This window comes from Oratosquilla oratoria, chromosome 9, assembly GCF_046742065.1.
Source record: "Oratosquilla oratoria isolate Oo_2021 chromosome 9, ASM4674206v1, whole genome shotgun sequence".
NCBI lineage: Eukaryota > Metazoa > Arthropoda > Malacostraca > Stomatopoda > Squillidae > Oratosquilla > Oratosquilla oratoria.
Window position 1 is genome coordinate 68132034 of NC_134785.1, and position 23001 is coordinate 68155034.

General features: G+C 37.5%; 1 protein-coding gene across 31 annotated transcripts in view; it reads left to right on the forward strand.

Moving 5' to 3' along the window:
• Positions 1-270: 270 nt before the first annotated feature.
• Positions 271-23001, forward strand: part of LOC143028527 (tRNA (uracil-5-)-methyltransferase homolog A-like) — a 68610-nt gene continuing 45879 nt past the window's right edge. For 6 of the 31 annotated variants that reach the window (XM_076190749.1, XM_076190747.1, XM_076190748.1 and 3 more), the window contains exons 1-3: positions 283-357; positions 3508-3544; positions 15515-15568. In XM_076190749.1, coding sequence (XP_076046864.1) covers positions 3517-3544; positions 15515-15568 — 82 coding nt within the window. In that variant the 5' untranslated portion in view covers positions 283-357; positions 3508-3516. Of the gene's footprint in view, positions 362-440; positions 460-3507; positions 3545-11404; positions 11421-15514; positions 15569-23001 lie in introns of those variants that run through there. The other 25 variants (XM_076190763.1, XM_076190764.1, XM_076190765.1 and 22 more) reach the window with 13 other exon arrangements.

Consider the following 23001-nt stretch of genomic DNA (forward strand, 5'->3'; position numbering starts at 1 on the left):
CATATATGTAACACCAAAATAGAAAGGAGAAATAAAAAAGAAGATGAAAATAATATGAGCTATATTTCAGTGGTTTTATTTCTTCAAAAATATCATATTGATAATATTGTAGATCTATGTAATCTTTTTTTCCGTTGTCTCTTTCGGATATATATTATTCAGATTAATTTACATACATTAGATTATATCTTACAAAATTAATATTTTGTATATATTGTAATTAAGTTCCAAATCTTTTGGGAAATATTTTAATTCATACGACAATTTTGTCGCAATGGCGTTACCAAAACATTATCGAATGCTGGAGTAGCTGATACACATACATTGTGATTAGCGTGGGTTATAGTGGAGAAAAGTGTAGGTAATTCGTTCTTTCAAATTAATAAGATACGCTCTGGAATATAGTAAAAGAGTGTTGTTGTTATCTAGACTATATCCTACAGGTGATTATTGGAGGAAGTAAGTGTAGCATGAAAGAATACCTCAAGATTTGACTAGTGAAAAGGAGTAATCAAAATCGTTGTTTTTGAGAAACGTTCGTGCTTAGCAACATAAAAGATACTAGTAAGATGATGTTTGAATGTGATTGTTTGCAGTTGTATGAATAGTCGTCGTACGTTTCTTTCCATGTCCAAACTCTTGCATTATAATTATTTTGTGTAATGTGAGTTTAGTGTTGGCATGACCATGTAGATGCGTTTATCCTACTTGGTTTACTTGGTAATTGGGTAACTTGGAGAGGTTCCGAGGTCAGTCCTTACAGCTGAAGTGATCTACCGCTGCTGCCAGTCCTGCTGTCCCTCCTCTCAAGGGACAATTGGTCTGTTATTATCTTATTAATTGTGTTTGAATATGTAATTGAGAAATTTGCTAATTTAGTTCAGGTAAATTGAAACAATTTGGGTAATCGGGAAGACCATATTAATCAATGGTGTACAGTGAGCAGGTGAATTGAGTTGAAATTGAGGTGCACAAGTCTGTAGGCAAGTGCATATGATTTCAAGACATTCATATTTACTTATTGGCATGATCATGATGTGGTCTATCTTGATACTGGCATTGTTTTACATTTACTTACTTATGTTGTTACTGGATACAGGCCATTAGGTAATTTGGCCTTTATATCCAGATCCTCATTGATAATTTTTCTGGTGACATTGAGAGTTGCTTCAAAATTATACTTGACATCTTGTCCATCCCAGTGCTTGTCCCAACGACGTTATAAGGAAGCCTTAGTAGGAACGTTTACAACTAGAGTAGGCAGGCTGTTCCAGATGTCCACAATCCTATATGTAAAATAGTTCTTATGCAACATTTTTTGGGGCTCTCCTCTTGTACAGCTTGTAATCATGTTCCCTTGCCTTGTCATCAAAAGTGGTGCTGCCACTTCTTCATATTTGCCATGCATCATCTTATATAAGGAATACAAAGGATTACAAAGGCTTAGCATGCCGACAGGAGACCTATTGGTCCGTAATTAGGTTGGATACGGAAAAAGATATTATAATGATAAAACAAAAGAAATATAATAAAATAGATAAGATGATAATTATAATCAGATGATAATAAATAAAATAAATAAATAGGTATAATTAAGTAATAAACAAACCAGTAAATAGTAAATAGTAATAAATTGACAGATAAATAATAACTGATAATCAAGCAAATAATAAACCGACAAATAATAACAAACAAATAAATAGTACAAAATAAATGGCAGGCATTACAGCATCTTGCTTAGGTGATTATCTAAACGAACTGAACTACATTGCACTGCCTCTGCAGGAAGTTTATTCCATTCATTAACTACACGGTAGGCCAAGTTGTTTTTACCCACTTCCAAATTGAATCTATTTCCAGACAGTGTGAGACCATCATTTCTTGTCGGATTCTCTTTCGGCTTGAAAGTTTTGTCACTTTTGATGTTGTTAATTCCCTTTAGAATCTTAAAGATCTGTATCAAGTCACCTCTGAGTCTACACTTTTTATATGCCTCTATCATATCTCCACTGGCTCTTCTATAAACTAATGGTAAATCTACTTTTTCAGTCTTTCCTCGTGTGTTAGGTTCTTTAGACCAGGAATCATCTTTGTGGCTCTTCTCTGGACATATTTTAATTCTGCTTGAATTATGCCTTCTGAACTGTTTTAGGTGATATATCTGTGACCATAATTGTTGTCAGCCTGTTGCCCACTTAAATGCATTATTTTACATTTACTTGGATGTAATTTTAGCAGCCACTTATAAAACCAGTCACAGAGGTGTTTTGTCTTCTTGGAATATGTTAATATCATCTGGACCTGATATAGTTCTGAACAGTTTAGCATCACCAGCAAATAGATAAACATCAGATATTATGGCATCTGACAAGTCATTGATATAGATGGTGAAAAGCACTGGTCCTAAAAAACTTCCTTGTGGTGTCCCACTTAACACTCCTTGCCAGTCAGATTCTCCATTAACAATAATTCTGTCTTCTTCCAAGTAAGAATGTCTCAAGCCACCAGTATACATGTCCAGTTATTCCATACATTTTTAATTTGGTCAATAGGCTGTTGTGGAGGACTGTGTCAATTGCTTTCATTATTATTTTACCAGTATACATGTCATTCTTTTAAGTTTTTCAATGTTGTTATGCTGCTGGACCAGACGACTTCCACCTGCAAATCCTAAAATACTGCAAACACCAAGTAGCCTTGTCACTGAAACTACTGTGGGAATAATCATTGGCAGCCAGTTCAGTGCCACACACACTCAAAATTGGTACCATCACACTAATCTTTAAGGGAGGCATCAAGGGCTTGGCAAAAAACTACAGACCATTGGTGCTAACATCACACATAATAAAAATAATTGAAAGACCAATATGAACCAAAATTGTCAGCAGCATGGAAGACATAGAAGTATTCAATGATGTGCAGCATGTCTTCAGAAAGTAACTTAACCTGCCAGTTATAACGGATGTATTTTCCTTGGGGTAGGACACTGCAATATCTCTAACCCATCCAGACATGAACTGGTTATAAGCCTCCAGGCCTTTGTATGCATGCATCTGTTCAGCTGTGTACATTGGGCTTGGTGCAGCACCAAGTGGTTCACCATTTCGATGTATTGCTTGGCAAAGAGTCGGAATGTTGGCTGAATTGACCTATCTGGATAAGATAGAGATGATTATCATCTACAAATTTCAACTTCTGTTAATAAAAAATTCTGTCTTTATCAGACAGTTGCTTTTGAAAGTCGCTCTTGCTGTCATGTATGCCTGTTACCTCCACCATGTTGTTTGTAATCCAACATAGTGGATGGGGATTCTTAGTGATGTCATTGCAAAGCCTTTATATTGGGTATGTTCACTATTCAATATTGGCTACAACTAACTTCTGTGTCTATAAATTTTCTTTTGGAAACATGGAAGCCATAGTAGGTTTCTCAGTTTCTTAAAATAGTGCTGATATATATATAAAAAAAAAAGGGGGATTACTTATTGGTTATTTCTATTATTTCAGAGTTGAAAGATGGAGAACATCGACAGGACTGCAGAAGGTAAGCATGTTTTAGATTCATCTTATCTGTATGATAGAGAAGTAGGGATCTAGGTATCTAAAGTTCTTACATTTCTTTGATGCCTCCCAACAAATTATGATCTAGTTGTACTGGTAATAGTAACTCAGGATTATTCTGCTGCTGCAGAGAATATGTGACTAAGTTGGGTTTACATTGATTTTTTGTTTTACACCAAATTTTGTGGTGGAAGAACATAGTAGCAAGGATGTAGTTCCTTGGATTGATACAGTGCCTTACTTAAGTGAGTGCTCAGTAACCAATGTTTATCTTTCAATTGATTGCTCTTCATGTGACCACTGTCCAGCCCAAATAAGTTATTTAAGTGGAAGGTACAGGTACCTTGGCTCTATCTATGAAAGATTTGATGTTCCCAAGAATGTTCAGCAGATGCTCCCCTGGAGTTGCAGGATAGGAACGAGTTGTAGTAACAACTTCCTATCACCAAGTAATCCTTCATTTTTTGATAGAATATGTGCCAATAGTAGTTAGCTGCAGCCTGTCACACTGCACTGTGGACAGCACCTTGGGGAACCGGAGAGGAAACCTGAGGGCTGAGGGTATGTTCCCTTTTGCCACATGGGCATGTGTGTGTGTGTGTATTGTCTTTGTAAGACATCAGGCTAGCTTGATAGGATGCAAATGTATGTAATGATTATTGATGAAGCTATGTGGCCAATGACAAGTGTGCCAAATGTAATCCTGCAAGATGTAAGGTAGAGAGAATCCTCACCCTTCCATCCATTTTCAAAATTCATCAGCCCCTTGTCTCTATCTAAAGGTGCAACCTTAAAGAGTTGACTCTGTCTCCAGATTTGGCCCAGGCTCTCTCTCAAGGTCAGCTGTATTTCCTCTACCTTTCCACTCAAGGAGAAGTAACATTAGAGGTGACTATCGATTGCTCCCACCTGCTTTCAGCTAGTGATGGACAGTCCCACACTAATACAACACATATTTTAGTCCAGAGTTTCTTCCAAGATGAGATTGATTGAAGAGCCAACCATACAGAACTGCAGGGTTTTAGTCAATGAAACTCGGGCAACACTTTATTTTTATGAACCCTTTCTTACTGGAAACTGGTGGCCCCTTCATTCTGGCAACTGACCTCTTGCCTTCCTACTCTAAGGGAAGAAACTTGGGACTTGTGTTTGTTGTATTAGTATAGGAGTGTGTGTGACTGGCTAATGGGTATAGCAGTAACTCTTTGTTGGCTCTCCTTGTATAAAAAAGCAGAGGAAGTATAAAGTCATGGGCATAGCCCAGAAACCAGGTGGAGGTGAGGATGTTGAAGGGTTTTGAAAAAGGTGGCAAGGAAATGATTCCATAATGTCTGTTTTATATAACCACCCCTTACAGGTACTCAGTGTTGGTCCCTAATTTGATCTTTTCTATGAAAATTTGTCACAATTGGTTAGCTGTGAGAAAATTGCAAGATTTATTGGTGAGCCACTGTTCCTGTCTTCTTCTAAGGAAGATTCTAAAAAGTTTTTAAGAATACAAAGAAATATGGTAAAATACAGAATGATTAATCATTACTTCACACAAGTGCAATCAACTGAATGAATATAAAGAAAAAGAAATAATAGCATCATTGTACCGGGATTCAAACATCTGCAACAACTTACCACCTGTACCACACTGTACATCTACATTCAGTTCACAAAACAAGCTGTGGATGTTTTGCAAGAGAGACCTAAAATATTGAATTAATTGATTGCTAAGTATTTAATAGAAGAGTGACTGACCTGGATCAAAGACTAGGTGCTGACCCTATGGAGTTGTACATTCTTGAGGAAGTGGGGAGTGTTGTACCCAATTGGCATCAGTAGTGATGCTTGGATGTTAGCTTTCCTTATTCTTTGGGGTGAAGGGGTCTTACTCTACAAAGATTACAAAGTGGGAGCATGCCAACAGGAGACCTTTTGGTCCATATCTAGGTCAGATGCAGAAAAAAATCATAATGATAAATAAATGAATAAATGAAAATTATAATAATGTAAATAATAAGTAGAATAAATAAATAAATACATAGGTATAGTTAAATAATAAACAAACAGGTAAATAGTAAATAATAATAATTTTCTCGTCATCTTGGTGCAGCTGTAGCACTAGCACACTTGTGCTTGGGACTCCATCCAGCATTAAAACCGTACTAACATGGTCTAACTACCGATTCAAACTGCTCCAGATGTAGTCATCTCACATCATACTACAATGCCCCATGCTAACAATCCCTAGACAACAACACTTCAATGAGTGAGTTATGGTTCTGCCATAGACTAATGATGGTTACCTGAAAGCCATAGGTCTAAAAGAGACCAGGGAGAACAGATTGATTGATTGATTAATCAAGTTATGATGTCTGGTAAATGAAAACTCTTGTATACTGGATAGTAAATAAACTTGTAAGCAGGAATTGTGGCATCCTAGTAAATTTTGCTATTTCCTTGCAAGCTAAGCAATTGGACTTAACCTTATCAAGAAGACCTTTTTTTTTAAGAATACACCTGAAGTAGAGTGTATAATTGTAGGTGAAGAGAAAATATATGTACCATGTGTTTATATCGGAAGGCAGTGGAATTAATCCCATGTTTCCTCAATTCTTTAGTATTGTTGGATGGGTTGTTAACCCCCAACATGGGAAGATCCACCATAAATTGAAAAATTAAACCTGCTGAAGTAAGCTGTCTTCTTCCATTAACCCCTCACCATTGTAATATAAATGTAACAAAAAATCTTTGATTCCACAGTGTCAGTGGACTATGACACTGTAGTTGTGGGATTTTGAACAGGAAAACTTTTTTTACAGTGTAAGAACAGGATGGGAGAGGTATGCACTTGATGCATACTCACCTGATGGGTGTTAGCAAAGCATTCTACATAAAAGAATCTTTGCTGTGTTGATTTCTAAGTTGATCATTATGCTGTGTTGATTCATAAGTTTATTTTTATGCAGCGTTGACTTACGAGTTCTGAGACATGCATATTCTGGGAATGTAACCAGTTTTTATCCTGTATTCAAGGATGACATGCAGTGTTGACTTACGAGTTCTGAGACATATGCATATTCTGGGAATGTAACCAGTTTTTATCCTGTATTCAAGGATGACGACCATTTATTCTACCTTCGTTCCACCTCTCGACTGCACATGAGTGCTTATTGGTAATTCAAGAATTGCTTTTCACAGACATTAGATATTACAGGTTTTTGTAGTATTTTGTGTTTGAAGTACCGAACTTGATTAAAAACATTTTAGTAGAAGTGTGAAATGAAAATTTAAAACAACTTCCTCATAAATCGTATTTTGGTGTACTGACTTTGCAGTGGTTCTGATAATGCTTCGTAAAACAATCCAATGACCACCAGAGCATACTACTTGCCCAAGCAGTTGAAGCACATTGGGCATAGATTACTATTGAAGCAAAGTTCCTTGTGGTTCAAGCTTCTCACTCGTATATATTTATAATGGTGTACATACTTCGCAACACCTTGAACCCATAACTCCTATGTGTGGCCCTCCTGGCTAAGGCCTTATCTGCTTTGCAGTTATCCACACCAAACTCCTTAATTCCTTCATGGATTTCCATGTAAACCTGGAAGTAAGCATTGAAATTGCATACAAATGAACCATGACTAGAGAATGCCATGTGACTGAGATGAATTCCAGCAAATGCTACTCAAATATCATCACTTGGTTCGCCTTTATTGGGTTTTGTAAAGAACATTGCACATGCTAAGTGATTGGTAGGACTTGCCACTGTAGTTAAACAACGGGTTTTATGCAATTGAATGAAATTGCATTCCAGAAAAATAACCAATTAATGCTCAGCAGGTTGAGTAGCTGGTAAAGTGTAAGTAGTTGGGTAGTACTTCAACTGAATCAATTTTTCTGTTGCAATTCAGGAAGACAAATATTGAACATGAACTTTCTGGGAAAAGGGGCCTAACATCAATTAGCTGCTAACTGTAATTTGCTTTGAGTGTAATCATCATATGGCATTTAGATAATCAGAAACAACTTGTGAAAGTGGATGTGTAGCACTATGCAATTGTATGTTATAATAGATTAACATTCACAACTGAACCTAAAAGGTTTCATGGTTGTTATAAATGAAGGGAGAAGGAACTGGTGAGAACTTTGTCGAGAGTATATGCAACTTTGGTTTTAAGGAAGATAGATTTATTTTTAATCCCAGAAATAGGTCTAAAAAAAATTCAAGGACATATTCCTCTAGTATATATGACACTTGTTCAGCTTTGAATTGTTTTCTACACCATAAGAATGGGGATTAGATAGGTTTAGTGAAGCTAGATGTATACTGGGTATGATTTTGTTCTAGTTGATACAAAATTGAGGGGCAGCCCTCACTCCAAATTATGTTAGTTGCTTGTAGAGTTTGATAAATGGGGAGAGGAGCAGAAAATATTTTAACATGTTGGAGAAAGGTTTGGTAAGGTAATAGGGATACTCCATGCATTCCTGCCAAAGTACCCTGATGTCTCATGTCCATCCACACTTTTCGTGCACTAAACTGATACGGGAAAAGCTGTCAAGTAATGCATATAATAATTATATTAGTATATGGAACAGGGTAAACATGCCTTGTCCATTTACAAATATATTTTCACTGTACTTTACATGCCACCATACACGTATTCATAAAATCAGGAGAATGGGCCATACAAATTTGTTCTAGAAAATATAGTGATGTGTTAAAGAATAAAAAAGAAACAGCCTAGTTTTGAATCTATTCTGCTAATTGTATTAGTTGAGTTTTCAAAAGCATCAACGATATTTTGAATTATTTCATTGTGATGGAGGCAGATGACATAAAACACTAGCATAGAACTTTTGTTGATTTTTAGCCGTGTTTGGTCTCAGGAATATTCCTCATTGCACTGCAAATCTTTCAATATAGAATGTACCACATTCCATGGTATTGTATCTATATCAAAATTGTTTAGGAAATCTTTTGCTGTGTTCATCACTGACTGTCTTGAGATATACCATGAGAATGAACAAGTTTAGCGGTTGGATTTTATTTTTACTTCATTGTTATCTGGAGGTGTTGGTAGGGTGTTTACATTGTGAAATTATATCTTTCTGTTTTTTTTTTTTTCTCATTTTCATTGGCTCATAAAATTGTTCATCTTGGATTTATCCATATACCAAGAGCTTTTCCCCCCATATAAAGGAGGTAGCCACATCTCAGAGCAGTTTCCTGAATTGCAGTCTGAAAATATCCTTGATTATGGATCAGTTGTTTTTGCAATCATAATAAACTTTATTTTTCTTCTGGAGAAGTTTCCCAACACTAATCTAGATTACAAAAGTTTGTCTTACTGTGCAGACAAATTGTGGATGTTGTTGATTGGATGATTTCTTTGACTTGGCAAATTTGGTTCACTTGAGTAGTGCCGCCTGTCCATGTTGTTGTACTTGGTCTATCTTATCGCTAGACTCATCACTCGTTGTTATGACTTAGGATCTGGGATGGTTTATTCCTGACTGTGAGGCATTGGTCGTTTAGGTAATAAATTATTAGGGTATTGAGCAATGTGCTTGGATTTTTATGTGGGACGAGTTTAGGCTTCAATTCTCCTTCCTCTTCCTCCATTAGAAGAATCTTATTGGTAAAGTATATCATTACCATTTGTAATATGAAGAAGACCAAAAGGATCTTAAGGTCTCTGAACTTTAGGAATGGGAAAAGACATAGTGTGTGAATATTTTGTCCTTGCTGTGAGTAGCCTGACACACGTGACACAAGTATGGGGTGTGTGAAATTACATATACAGTACTACCTCTCATTAACGGACGTTTATTAGCTGTGTTTGTGGTGTTTTCGCTGTGTTTCCGGTGTTTTTGGTGCTGTTATTTAGTGCGTGCAATCACTATGCCACCCAAAAAGCACTCCAAATCAATGGATTATTCACATCAATGGACACCGTTACCCCCCTTTTAGTCCGTTAATGAGAGGTAGTACTTATATTGGGTAACTACAGATGTAGCAAAAATTGTTTTGAATCTACATAATATCTTGGCATTATAATGGAAGATGGCATATTAGCACAACACTGGGATACACAAACCTGCAACATGTCAAAAGAGTGGAAAAGGTAGTCTAGACGTTGAGTTCTAACTTAGGAGTGGACAGCGAGTGTTCCATGCTTAATCTGTAGGCCCTTGTTGGTTTGATTTTTTACTAATGCTTTAAAAAACTATTACTCTTCAGAATCAGTTGATATGGTTATTTAACTTTTTTTTTTTTCAATGCTCTGTAGAGCTTTGGTGTTTTATACACATGATTATGTAATCATATATGAGTATTCTGGAATGAAACTATGGGTGCTGGAGAAATTCAGAGACCATATTTGGATTCAGTGTGCAAATGTACACAAGAAACCTATATTTTTCACAACACACAATATTTGTTGACCCATGCAAAGAAGCCTGCCATTAGAATCTGCATTCCATTTTATTTAGTATTATGTTTCAGGCATAGTAATTCCCAACAAATCTGCCAATGCAGTTTTGGAGTGATGAAGTAAATGATGAAAACCAGTAGTGATTTACTATACATGGAAGACTGCTATATGGTCACTCAGAGAAGATGTTCTTAACAAGTTATGTTCTGCAGGAAAAAAAAAGTTTTACTCTACTTGTGAACTGATTGTGTTTTACAGGAATGAAGTGGTGTTCCATCTTTGATTTGTAATGAATTCATGTATGTTCTGTAGTCATAAACTTGAGTGCATACCATGCAGTGAAGCAGTGGGGATAAACCAGCTCATGCTGTAGAGCCCTGCTGTGGAACAGTGCCGTACTGCATTGCTTTTGACCCAAGCAGTATAGGTGTATGGGGCAACACATCCATCCCCACGGTGCTTAAATGGCGCAGTTGAATAATTTTTTTTAGTGGACATAATGATTTCACTTTGCAACTTGCTTTATAAGGAGGAAAGGGCCTTTGGTAGATACACAGACATTAACACTACTTTGCCTACAGTTTATTATGTAGCTTCCAACAACTATTTGGTGTGCTATACATGCAAATACCATAACCCCTTATTTCATTTACCATTTTACACTTGTTTCCTTACAGCAGAATGAAATGGAATTGATGGAAACTTCATTTATTTACACAGCATGATCTTGTCTTTATCATCACCCAACACAAAAACAGTAAAATCACAAAATTGGCCTTATAACACCGCAAGATACCCCCCTCCCTTCCTCCTCCCCTCATTCTCCCCTTTCCCACTTTCACTCCTTTTCACCCTCTTTTCTCACTACCTTTCTCATCCTCTCATTCCCTCCCATCCTCTCCTTACCTCCCCTCTCCTTCCTTTCCCTCTCTCCCCTTCCCCTCTCTCCCTTTCCCCTCTCTCCTCTCTCCCCTCTCCCCTCTCCTCACTTTCCCTCTCTTCCCATCCCCCACTTCCCTCTCTCCTCTTTCCATCTCTTTCTCTTGTTCTTTCACACTTGTCTTTCTTTCTGTTTCTCAGTCTCTCTCTGTTGCTCTCTCCATCTCTCTCTCTTTCTCTTTTTTCCCCTTACAGTCACATAACTCGCAAATAGTGACCGCAATCTATTTGAATAAACTTGTTTTCTAAGTGACCTCAAGTTAGTTACCCCCAAGAAGATGATTTTTTGATACTTAGATGGAACACTACGACCTGTAAAAAAACAGCAGGGCAGGTAGAGAAAAATACTTTACTCCAGAGCATAGAAAAAATATTTCAAGGTGATAAACAGCTGCCCTCCATGCATACATTCACATGTGTGTGTGTGATGTACCTGCACAGTCTCAACCTCGCTGCAGTGTTGCTTTCACTTAGGGCGGACTTCACTTTGTAAGTATCATAACAGTAGTTGTTTGTCATGTGTACATTTTATGTACTATATATAGTTATACCTGCAATTTTTATCTTAACCTTGGCGTCTCTCTGTAAGTTGGTGTGGGTCCCCAACCCAGCCGCTTTGAGGCGGGTCTTGTTGGCCCCAGGAGAGAGGTAGGGAAGGTGAGGGATGGAGAGAGGGAAGTGATGGATAGAACTCCTTTTCATATTACTAAACAAAACCCATATTTGTTTGTTGATGGTTGATATGCATTATCATAATTTTTGGTTACCATTTTATAAGTCTTAATTTCTGTAGAAAATTGAATTGGTCCTCCTTGTTTATTGTTAAATATTCCTTGTAACATTTTTATTTATTTTCGTTGACCTAAGTAGTTTTGTCTCCATGGTTTCCATTTGTTTTATATTCCTGTACATGGACACTTCTATTTTTACAATTGGCCCTCATTTTTCCTACTCATGATGTGTAAACACTTTAACATTTACTCCATATACACTCGCTATATATTTTTGACATGCATTTACCAAATAGATGTAGTTTCCTGTTAGAGGACCTGTGTTTTGATAATTGGGACTGCAAGAAAGTGTTACTAAGATGGTGACATGGCTGTATGTTCATAAGGGTCTAGTTCAGTGTTTCCCAACCTTTTTTGGCTGCGACCCTAAATCCACACTTAGCCTGGAGTCGCGACCCTAAATCCACTCTTAGCCTGGAGTCGCGACCCTAATTGTAATAATAAATTCAACCATTTCATGTTATATTTCTACGTACTTGCATAATGTTTATAAACTTTCGTTTTTATAGTTCAGTTTATATTTACTAGCACAATGAATTTAAATACATTTGAAACTTGAATGAAAAAAAAGTTAAAAAAGTTCTGGCGACCCTCAAAAACACCCTTGCGACCCTAGTTTGGGTCGCGACCCTGGGGTTGGGAACCACTGGTCTAGTTGGTTCAAAACCATTTTCTTATTGTGTTTTTTATAGAACAAGGATTTGTTCCACAATTCATTACATTTTGAGATAATTAGAATTATTGCCTTTTGCTGTCAAGTGTTGGAAGGGAATATTTTTTTAACCTGCATCTTCTTTAAATTATTCAATATTATTTATAAAACCATTTGCTTTTCATCATTGTAATCATACCCTCCATATGTAATTGAATAATTTTACAGTATGAAACTAGGTACTGGCTTTAGTAAATGTTTTGATCATGCTATTTTCTTGCATACAGACTATTTGTTACAGTAAATATATATTGATAGTACAAATTACCATCATTGATTTCTGATATGTTTGGAAGTAGTGTTGTGCACATATACTCAACCCTCCATTTAATGCTCTAAAGGCAGGTACATATTGGTCTTCTTTACATAAATGTTACTTTACATTATGAACATTATGAATTGTTACCATTCCTTACAGCACTTTCTCTCAACTCTTTGTTAGTGTTACATAGCCTACAAATCTTGCCATTCAATCTTTGTCCTGTGCATATCTATACATGCCTCCTGTTATTTCCACTTAGCTAAACTTGGTACTTTGACTCCTGACCAATACATCTTGACATTTTTCTGTGCATTTTTGTCATGGGTTTGCCAAGTTTCAGTAAATATCTCATGTTAGTCTTCCTTGCATGAATGTAACTTTTCATTGTGAATATGTGATGTGGACAACTTCATCCTTCCCTTAAATGTAATGTTGCTTAGTTGCCACATGATCATGATAGTCATCCATTGGTGTTTACCTGTCCTGTCAGTATATTTCTAGATTGTCTTAGGTTGATTTTATGCTCATTGGTCTCTTTACTTGGAAACATGGGCATAACTTTATCATGAATTAGGAAAATGTGTTCCTGCTGTCAAGTGCTTATCTGGAGGGAGTTTTCTGTTATTCCATATATCCAGGAACCATTGCTAGCTGCCGAAGGTTTTCAGTGGTGAAACCTGAGGTAGCCATTATTATTATTCATTTTACCATCATTCTTTTTGTATCATTTGTTGTTGTTCTTGTTCCCTAGACTGTCTGTCCGAGCAGTCCCATCTATCATTTGTTGATTTGTTCACCTGCCTAACTTGTTTGTTTCTGTTCAGATTCATCCCTCTTGCACATTTCTTAATAATTCTGATTTTGTTATGGCTATGACCTTTTATATTTTTTGTTGTGTGGTGGAGGGGAGGTCCCTAGTTTTCATTAATTCCTATCACTGTTACCAAGGGTTTGGAGATGTACCTGTAAGTGGTGGTCCTTTGAGACTGGTGTTAGAAAGTCATCTACCTGGTGGCAGTCTTCAAAATCAGCCAACACCCTTGCCTCCAATTATGTGCAGCTATATGTCAACATTGACAATACTTCCATCATTGTACACAAATAGAGCTAACAGCTGTCAATTACTCTCTTGCAACTATAAGCCAGTTACTTGGAAACAGTTCACACAAATATAACATAGACAGTAAATCTTAACCTCTTCAATACAACTTAAATTCTCTTGAGCAGGATCAGCTGCCTGATGTATGATGATTTGATGATGGATCACAATCTTGCATTATAAAATGGGAAGTTATGGCTATATTACTCGATTCTCTTTCACTTTGAATATAAATAACAACAGAAAATATGATCAACCCAGTTTGCAGAATATGGGAGTCATTCAGCTATAACTACAAAATAAATACAATCAAAGGTGCCAACAGTGGCATCCCCATATACCAATTGCGCTTCATGACGCATACTCAGGTGTCATCATATGGAAGGGGTTGATGCTCCCATTTCTGAGAGATCTATAGGAGGGAATTAAGGACCATTGCTAGCTGCTATGGGGCAGCAGGTTTCCAGTCCATGGTAACAGTTGTTGTATTGCTTTATCACCAACAATGATTTCTTCACCTGCCTCTTCTTTAGTTGAGTAGTTTTTACCTTTATTTTTCCGTGGGGCTCCCTACTCCTATTCATTCTATTTTCCTTATTTTTCTCCATCCTTTGGTCATTCCAGGTCTTGTTCACTGAATGTCTTGTGCTTTTTATTTTTTTTTTTTTTCCAAGTAGTTTTTGCCCAGCAATATTGTCATCCTGAGTTTTTAATTCATGTTCAGTATGTTTGGTGGTACTAGCTTTTTTCCTCCTGATTTCGCACCTTGCATTTAACCAATTCTCTAAACCTTTTCTCAAGCACTTGTTTTGCACAGTTTTTATGCCAACACTTCCACCCCTCTCAGTGTGACCATCCTTCTCTTCTGTGCCAACAGCCTGGAAGCAAGACTCAAAGATAGTAAAACGTTTCCCACCATCACCTATGAGCACATTTGGACTATCCACATCAATGTTTTACTGGCTGCAGTTAAAAACTTACCACCATTCCCACCACCACCCATTTTTTTTGTACTGGTATTTGTGTTGTTACAACCTCCTATTTTCCCCACCAGTGTATTAAGTACGGGCCAGAACACGTTATTGCCTTTACCTCTTGGATTGGTTACTATACTCTGACTTACATGCATATTTATATTTTGATTTGTTGCATTTTGAATCTTGGAATTCATATAGACCATTATAAATGGACTCTGCCATAATGTCACTGTCCTATTATATATTTGAAGAACAAATATTTTCCCCCCACCCATCTGTCCTAGGTAAACTTGTAGGACAATTAGAATTATTTAAGATAACTTGAAAATAGGTTTTTCATAGACATGAATTAATGTTCTTTTCAACTGGGCAGAGATAACATTATAGAAAAAGTTATTATAGCCAAATAAGTCGCAACTTTGGCAAAATGTACACATTAAAAGGAAAAATATAGAGAATGATTATAAATGGTGAAATCTTGAAAGCACAAATTAAGTGTTTAGGAACATTGGTTGACAGTAAAACATCAAAATAAACAGAGTATAGTCTCAGTTAACCTGTACAGCAATAAGGGTGCTGTGTTATACATAGATTGTTGATATGAGGCAGCCATATTCATGTATTAATTTAAGTTCTTGCTTTTGTGTGAATATATTGTTGAAAAAAATTGCTATTACATTATATATAGTAGGAATTTTATTCAAATGATAAAATAATGTTCTTTAAATTTCCCCCCTTACAGAATCGTCATCGGAGTCCGAGACTGAGGAGAACTCCGAACCTGAAGACATAGGATGTAAGACTGTAAAAAAATGCGTAATTTGTACTAAACCAGCTGAATGAAACTTGTTTTTATAGGGTCAGAAAACTACAGATGTATTCTGAAGGCAGCAATATTGTTGGTTTATGTAAATGGGGTTATATAACCTATAAGTTTTGTTGTAGGACTTCTGTTAAACTGTGCATTGCATCTTATTGCAGTCACATGTACATTAATGAGACTTGATAATAGTGTTTAGATTATAGCTGAATTCCTCCTATTTGGTATATTGTGGATTGCAGTCTGCTTGGCTTCCACTTCTGAGGTTTGAGATTGGTAATGTTTTACGTCAGTGTTTATAAAAAGTGTATGTTATAAAGAATGGAATTTAGTTGCTTCTTTTGTGGTCTGTAAGAATGTGTTCTTATTTCCTTCTACATATTTAAGGCTACTTAAGAGCAACTTCAGGTTGAAGGTTGTAATTTAGGAATGGGAAAGGAAATATACAGAAAAGATAATGCAAGTGTCTGTTTCAAAGTGTGACACATTATGGGCAGGTAAGTGCACTTAGTGGTAATTGTATAGCATTGAGAAACTAAAACTACTTTTTCTTCTGGAGATGTGTTGAACTCCACCACTAGGCTCTTCTGATGTTATATTTCTTGGGTTAATGTAATACTTTGATTGGTCAATGTTGTACCATGCGGTTTTAGGTACAGAGTTGTGATACAAATGGCATGATTTTCATGTAGTTACACATGGTGCATGAAGGAAATATTTAAGAACTTTCCCCATCACTGTATGATTGTGAGAATAATTCAGCTAGAGGAAAGGGAAGTGTGAAACCAATTCCCATTCTGTTGGTAGAATGCATGAGAATTGTTCTTGGGTAAACACGATATTAAAACCAAACAAAGCCCATTGTTATTTGTGATGGAAATCACTTTTGGCTGGACATGGATTTGATACCATTGACTTATTATTCTAGTAACTAATGTATAAGTGATTACTAACAACCACTTTTTAAGAATCCTGTATTAGTAAAGTATGAATCATATGGGGACCAATGATTGGTACTTGGTGATGGCCTTGCAAGGTTTGTTTCAGAGAGAATAGCATTCCAGCTGTTTTTGTCCTCAACTTTATCATGAGGTAACAGCCCAAGGAACAACCCCCAAGATCTCTCTTAAATTTGAGAAAGAAGGGTGAGTTACCTTCATCCATAGCACCTTGGCAATCATTAAATGTGTAAGAAAGAAAGAAAGAAAAAGAGTAAGGCTTCTGGAATTTTTAGTTATGGACTTCCCATGTTGGAAGGTAATGAGTTCATAGTCAGCATGGCTTTAAATTTACATAGTTGTCCTTAACTGATGTCTTTATAGTTATGGTCAGCTTTAAGGCATGGTTTTCTCCATGCATCAGCAACTAATGACCAATGTCCTCAGAAGGTAATTACTACTTTTTCCACAGGCAGTTTTGTAGAATGAGCAGCAGGTCAATATTCTCATCATTATCAATGGTGTCATGTATGTACATGGAGCTGGTGGTCATTGCCATTTTGTTTATTGTTGCCTCCAAACAAAGAGAAGGGACAGTACAAGAGGGCAAGCATTTGATGCAGAATTATTAATGACCTGCTGAGATCTGTTATGAGACTATGAGATTTTGAAATGCATATTCACTCTTCTTGAACCACAATCCAAATGCTGGATTGGCACATGAGTACTTAGGATTGGATGTGGGTTTCATAATGACAAGAATTCACTTGCAAGAGGAGCTCCGAAAGTTTATACAGGTCATTGGATAGTGTATATGTTTATCTTAGTCCAACTGACTTAAACAGTCATTTGCTTGCTTAAACACGGCAAGAGAAACATGGACTTGGAGTGAAGTGTTTTTTCCTGACATTTGGTCTACTGACTTTTTCAAGGGAACGAGCATACTGGATTGTGCCGAGTTTATATATATATGAGGTAGCTCATGGAGATGTGAGAGTAGTGTGCTGTGCTCTGCTCTGATTGGCCTGCTGAGACAGCCAATTATGAAGTGCTATGCCTGCTGAGCTTTTTGCCCAGGTGAAGCTCCTTGAGCTACCAAGCATATATATAAACTCTTCATGATCCAGTATGCTCATTCCTTTGAAAAGGTTATAGACTAAGCATCAGGAACAAATGCTTCACTCCCAGTCCATGTTTTCTTTGCAGTGTTAAAGCAATTTGTTCATGTGGATATTAAATTTTGGTCATTTGCTTCCCAGCTTTGTTGCATACATATGCATACCAATCGCTTTTTCCCCCTTACAAGAGAAGTAATCAAAATCAAAGGCATAAATCCACTCCCACCTATTTCATCCCCACATACTCCACTCCCATTCACCACCCCTCCCTCCCTCTTTTCTTGGCTCCTGGATGATGGGTCATCCCTGCATCTCGCCCACTGCCCTGGGACAGAAGAAATGTAGCAAGACATAGCACATCCACATCCCCCTCTCTGTCCTCTCATGCAGAAAAAGAGAAGATGGGGAGAGATCCCCTCAGGCTGCATCAAAATATCATTCACACATACTCCTTCACCCCATGCATCACATCATCATCCATACATAATAATTTTCCACTCACCCCTATCTTCTGTCTTCTCCTTTCCTCAGCAGACATTCCCCTCTTTACCCCATCCATCCATCTCATCCTTGGTTGCCCCCTCATGTTTACTCCTTCCACCTCTGCCTTCCACACCTCTTTTACTAATCTTTCTTCTCTCGTTCTCTCCATGTGTCCAAACTATCCCAATACTCGTCGACCCTATCTCCCAACTTCCTTTCTACCCCTGCTCTCCTCCTCACCTCCATTTCTCACTATCCAGCATAGTAACTCCTACCGTACTTCTCAGGCATTTCATTTCAAACACATTTAAACTCTTCCTCTTTTCATGTTTCTGCCCCATACAGTGCTGTCAGCACAATAATTCCTTCACACAATTTCCTCTTAGCATCCATTCCCAAATATCTATTTCTCATTACACTTTTTAAACCCCCAAGGGATTTACTTGCTTCTGTGAATGCTTGTTTCTTCTTTTCTACAACCTTCTTTGTTTCATCATCCCACCATTCACTGCCCTTCTTTCTATATCCTCCCATCATCCCTGTTCCAAACACTATCTTTGCACACCTTATGACTCCCTCCTTAAAACATCCCCATTCCTCCTAGTTCTACTCTAGTCTTCACTCCTTCCCACTCTTCTCTTAGCATCTTGTACTCCTCCATTTCTTTCTCATTTAAGCAGTTTACTCTAATCACCTCCCTTCTGTCCATTTTCTCTTTCTCCATCTATCCCTCACTCTCAACTTACCTTCCACCAAAAAATGATATGATATTCCTCCCAACTCTCTCCAAAATTCATCGTACTCTTGTGGTTACTACTATATAGTCCATTAAAGCCCTATCTATCACCCTTCCATCCACCACCCTCTTCCATGTGCACTTATGCTTGACTTCCTAAACACTGTATTTGCTATCATCAACTCTCTATACACATCTCCACCATCATCTCTCCACCACAATTTTTTCTTGGAACTCCATATTTCCCAACCACTCGTCCATTGATTTGTCTCCTACGGCATTGAGATCTTCCAGTACTACTACATTGACATCTCTTCCTAACCCTCTATGCACTCATTTAAATCTATCAAAAAACCTCCCTTTCCTCTACACTTTTCTCACTATCAAGCCCATATGGACCTACAAAAAACCCACATCTCCCCAATTTCACTTTCATCCACATTAACCTTGAAGAAACCTCCTTCCAATCCACAACACATTTACCTATCTCTTCACTTACTAGTATAGCCACCCCTTCTCTCCCTTGTCCTCTCTTCATTCCTGACACCCTCCCAACTACACTCCCAAACTCAAACTTGCCCCTCCCTTTCAATTTAGTTTCACTCAATGCCAACACATCCATCTTTCTTCTCACAATCATACTCTTCCCATTTACTCTTATCTATACTACATCCATGCACATTAAAAGACCCAAACCATAGGGTTTTGGTTGAAAACTCCTCCCAAACCCTCTTATGCCTTTGCTTTTTTATGGAATGTTCACTTTGGGGCTACAGAAATTAGGATGCCTATCCCTGTCCTGTCCTGTCCTTTTTTTTTTTTTTTTTTTTTTTCCCCCTCGCCTATTACGACTCAAGTGGGAAGACTTGGTGGCAGTATTCTTTCTCCCCTCTCACAGGGTTTGGTAGAAAAGGAAATGAATATTCAGAGAAGTGGTACAGTACAGCATTAAGAGTGGGGGAACAGTTGCAGTATAATAAAGTAGCAACATTTCTCTAAAAATAAAGATATCCTTTATCACAGACAAAATGATATGTGGCTCTGGTCCATAGGGGCACCTCATATAAATCCTAAAGTCAGCTGCATGCTACTGAGCAGCTTTTAACCCCACAATAACATGCAGCAAATACCCCAGATGGGAACTGCAATTTTAATTTACCTTCATGTGGGTACTGATTACTCCATGCTTGGTCATGATTCACTTATCCATTGTGATTTGTAATATTACTCATCACTACTAATAGAAACTGAAGATGTAAAAGAATTTGGCAGTGGGAATGTATAAAAAGATCCTAAAGGATGGGAGCAAGTGAGACTGTATTTGATACATCAGGCTGATACATGGTTTAGTTGGAAGCTATGAGTTTTGGTAGGCTGGTGGTTAGCAATTTGCCACTATGGTTTGCTGAAAGAAGTCCAAATGATTCATGTACATAATTGTAGCTTTTTGAGGAAAATGTCTCGGGTAATCCATGGTTGGATTAATTGCTGTTTCATATATGGGTGCTGAAAGTGGTGTGGACGGCAGGAAGAGTATTATTTTGCAGTAGAAGTTTGGCTGGAGAACCAGGGTTAATTCCATTGGGTATTTCTCCAGCTAATATGACCACATAAAGCAAAGATGGTTGATTGAATATAGCTATGTACTTTTGTAATTATTTTTTATTTATTTATTTATTTATTTATTTTTTGTCCATTTATTGTCTGATACTACTGTACTGTTGATAAGTAGTAATCTGGACTGGTAGCAAGTTCACCATCATTGTTGATTACCTACTCAAGTGGGATGAAAAGTGTTGGAAAAATCAGATAACCCTTATTAGCATTTTTTAGCCATCGATTGGATCAAAGATGACTTGCAAAAAGTAACGAAATGGTGAGCTGTTTACACTGGAACCTTGAAAATGGAAAAGCATTAACCCGAAGATGTGAAATATTGTAGACAACACTGTCATGAAATGGAATGCATGCCTTCTTTTAGGACAATATTGTTAGCAGTTGTATATAGCCTGCAGCAGCATTGGAATGAACAGACATATGTGAAGTGTTACATCCTGGGCAGCTGTTCACAACACGGTCGTCCAGCCTCTTCTGGTAGCTTAGAAGTGCTGGGTGGTGACCGCATCGCAGTCTGGCCATACCATACAACACATAATGGAAGACTGCATTATACACAATCATGCACGCAAACAACACAACATACACTCTATAAAGGATTTGTGGGAAAACCCAGTTTCGGCTGTGGCCTTCCTTGGGGAGACGGGACTGCTCGGACAGACAGTCTAGGGAACGACAACAACAACAACAACAGACATATGTGATGATTTTAGTTTCATGGATGTTGACCTGACATCGCCATACTGCACCAGTAGTGTAAATGATCATTGGAAAATTTGGTCTATAATTAACAACAGCACATTAAAAAATGTCTTCACTTTACCACATCACGTGACTGCATTACATTTCTCTGTGCCATCACCGTCTTGGCCTTCTATACTGATTATTTTCATTAATGAAAGTAGTTGTGCATAGTAATTACCTACTAGACCCCATGGTATTTTTAATGTTTAGAGTATGTTTGACGTTGGTGATAGTCAGCTTATTGACTGTTTCTGTAAAGTTTATTGGGTGTTCTGTATTACAATGGTTGTAAATGGGAGGAAGACATTTTATACTTTATTTCTGGAACATGAATTTTACACTTATATAGTGTAAGAAGACAAAGGTAAAACAAGTGTAAAATTTTATAGGTTAATGCCTTTGGTGAAAGCCAGGGTTAGTTGTTATTACCCTTGATATGTAGTACATTTTTTTTTCATTGTTTATTGTATAAGTATATGCATGCATATATATATTTACTATTGACAATTTTAAAATGTCTTGTCTACAGATACATGGAAAAGCCATATGTGTTTGTTGGTTGTAGCCACAGCAATACTAAATATGTTATAAGTGCTGATATATCTTTCCAGTTGGGGAAATCCTCAGGGAGCCAATGATATTAAGAGTGTAACACTGCATTAACACTTTACTGAGCTGGTCAGATATTCTCATTTTTATGTGTTTGTGACAACAGTTAAGTATACTGTATCGGCAGGCATACTTTCCATGCGAGACATACCCCATGTATCTGCTAAAGGGATTTACATTGTGTACTCCTGTACATAAATATTTACCTGTTATTAAGAATTTAATTTTGTGAGAAAGTATCGTGGAGTTGCATCAATAGAGGATGGTACCAGCGAGTCCCAGTGTACTGCATGAATAAATCTCGAGTCCTGACAGTACAAGAGTACAAGAGGGCAAACAGGTGTTCCTAGTCAATGGAACAGGTTTAAAATTTACTCATTCACTCTTCAACTGCCCAAGATACAGTAACCACACACAAGACACCGAACACTTTGCCTATATCCTATTCTCACCCTATCTAGTCAACAACACAAAATCTCGTCACTGATGGACTTGTGGCTTGTGGTTGGTTCCCTGGGGACTGCAAGTCTCCACCACACAGGAGACATTGAATACCTTGGTCAACACTACCCTGTTTTCACAGGATCTAGTCAACAACACAAAATCTCTAAACTTGAGTAACTTTTGGGCTGAACAGTGGACTGTGGCTGATTCCATGGGGCTGCAGGTCTACTGCAAGAGGAACCTTAGGTAATGGTGTGATATATCATAGGTTGTCAACCATCCACATCTCAGGATTTTGCCATTAGCTCCATAATCACAATGGGCTATTGCCCTAATACAGCATTTTCATTAGAGAGCAGAAACACAAGATACATTGAGCAGATGGGTTATCTTAGAAATATAAGTGAAACTCTCTTACTCTGTCTTATCCATAAGTATAAAAGTGCTTGTAAACTACAGTTTATGATAACTATCCTCTCCTTCACCATGCCCTTCTCTCTCTCTCTCTCTCTCTCTCTCTCTCTCTCTCTCTCTCTCTCTCTCTCTCTCTCTCTCTCTCTCTCCTCTCTCTCTCTCTCTCTCTCTCTCTCTCTATCTCTCGCTCTCTCTCTCTCTCTCTATCTTTTCTCTCTCTCTCTCTCACTCTCTCTCTCTCTCTCTCTCTCTCTCTCTCTCTCTCTCTCTCTCTCTCTCTCTCTCTCTCTCTCTCTCTCTCTCTCT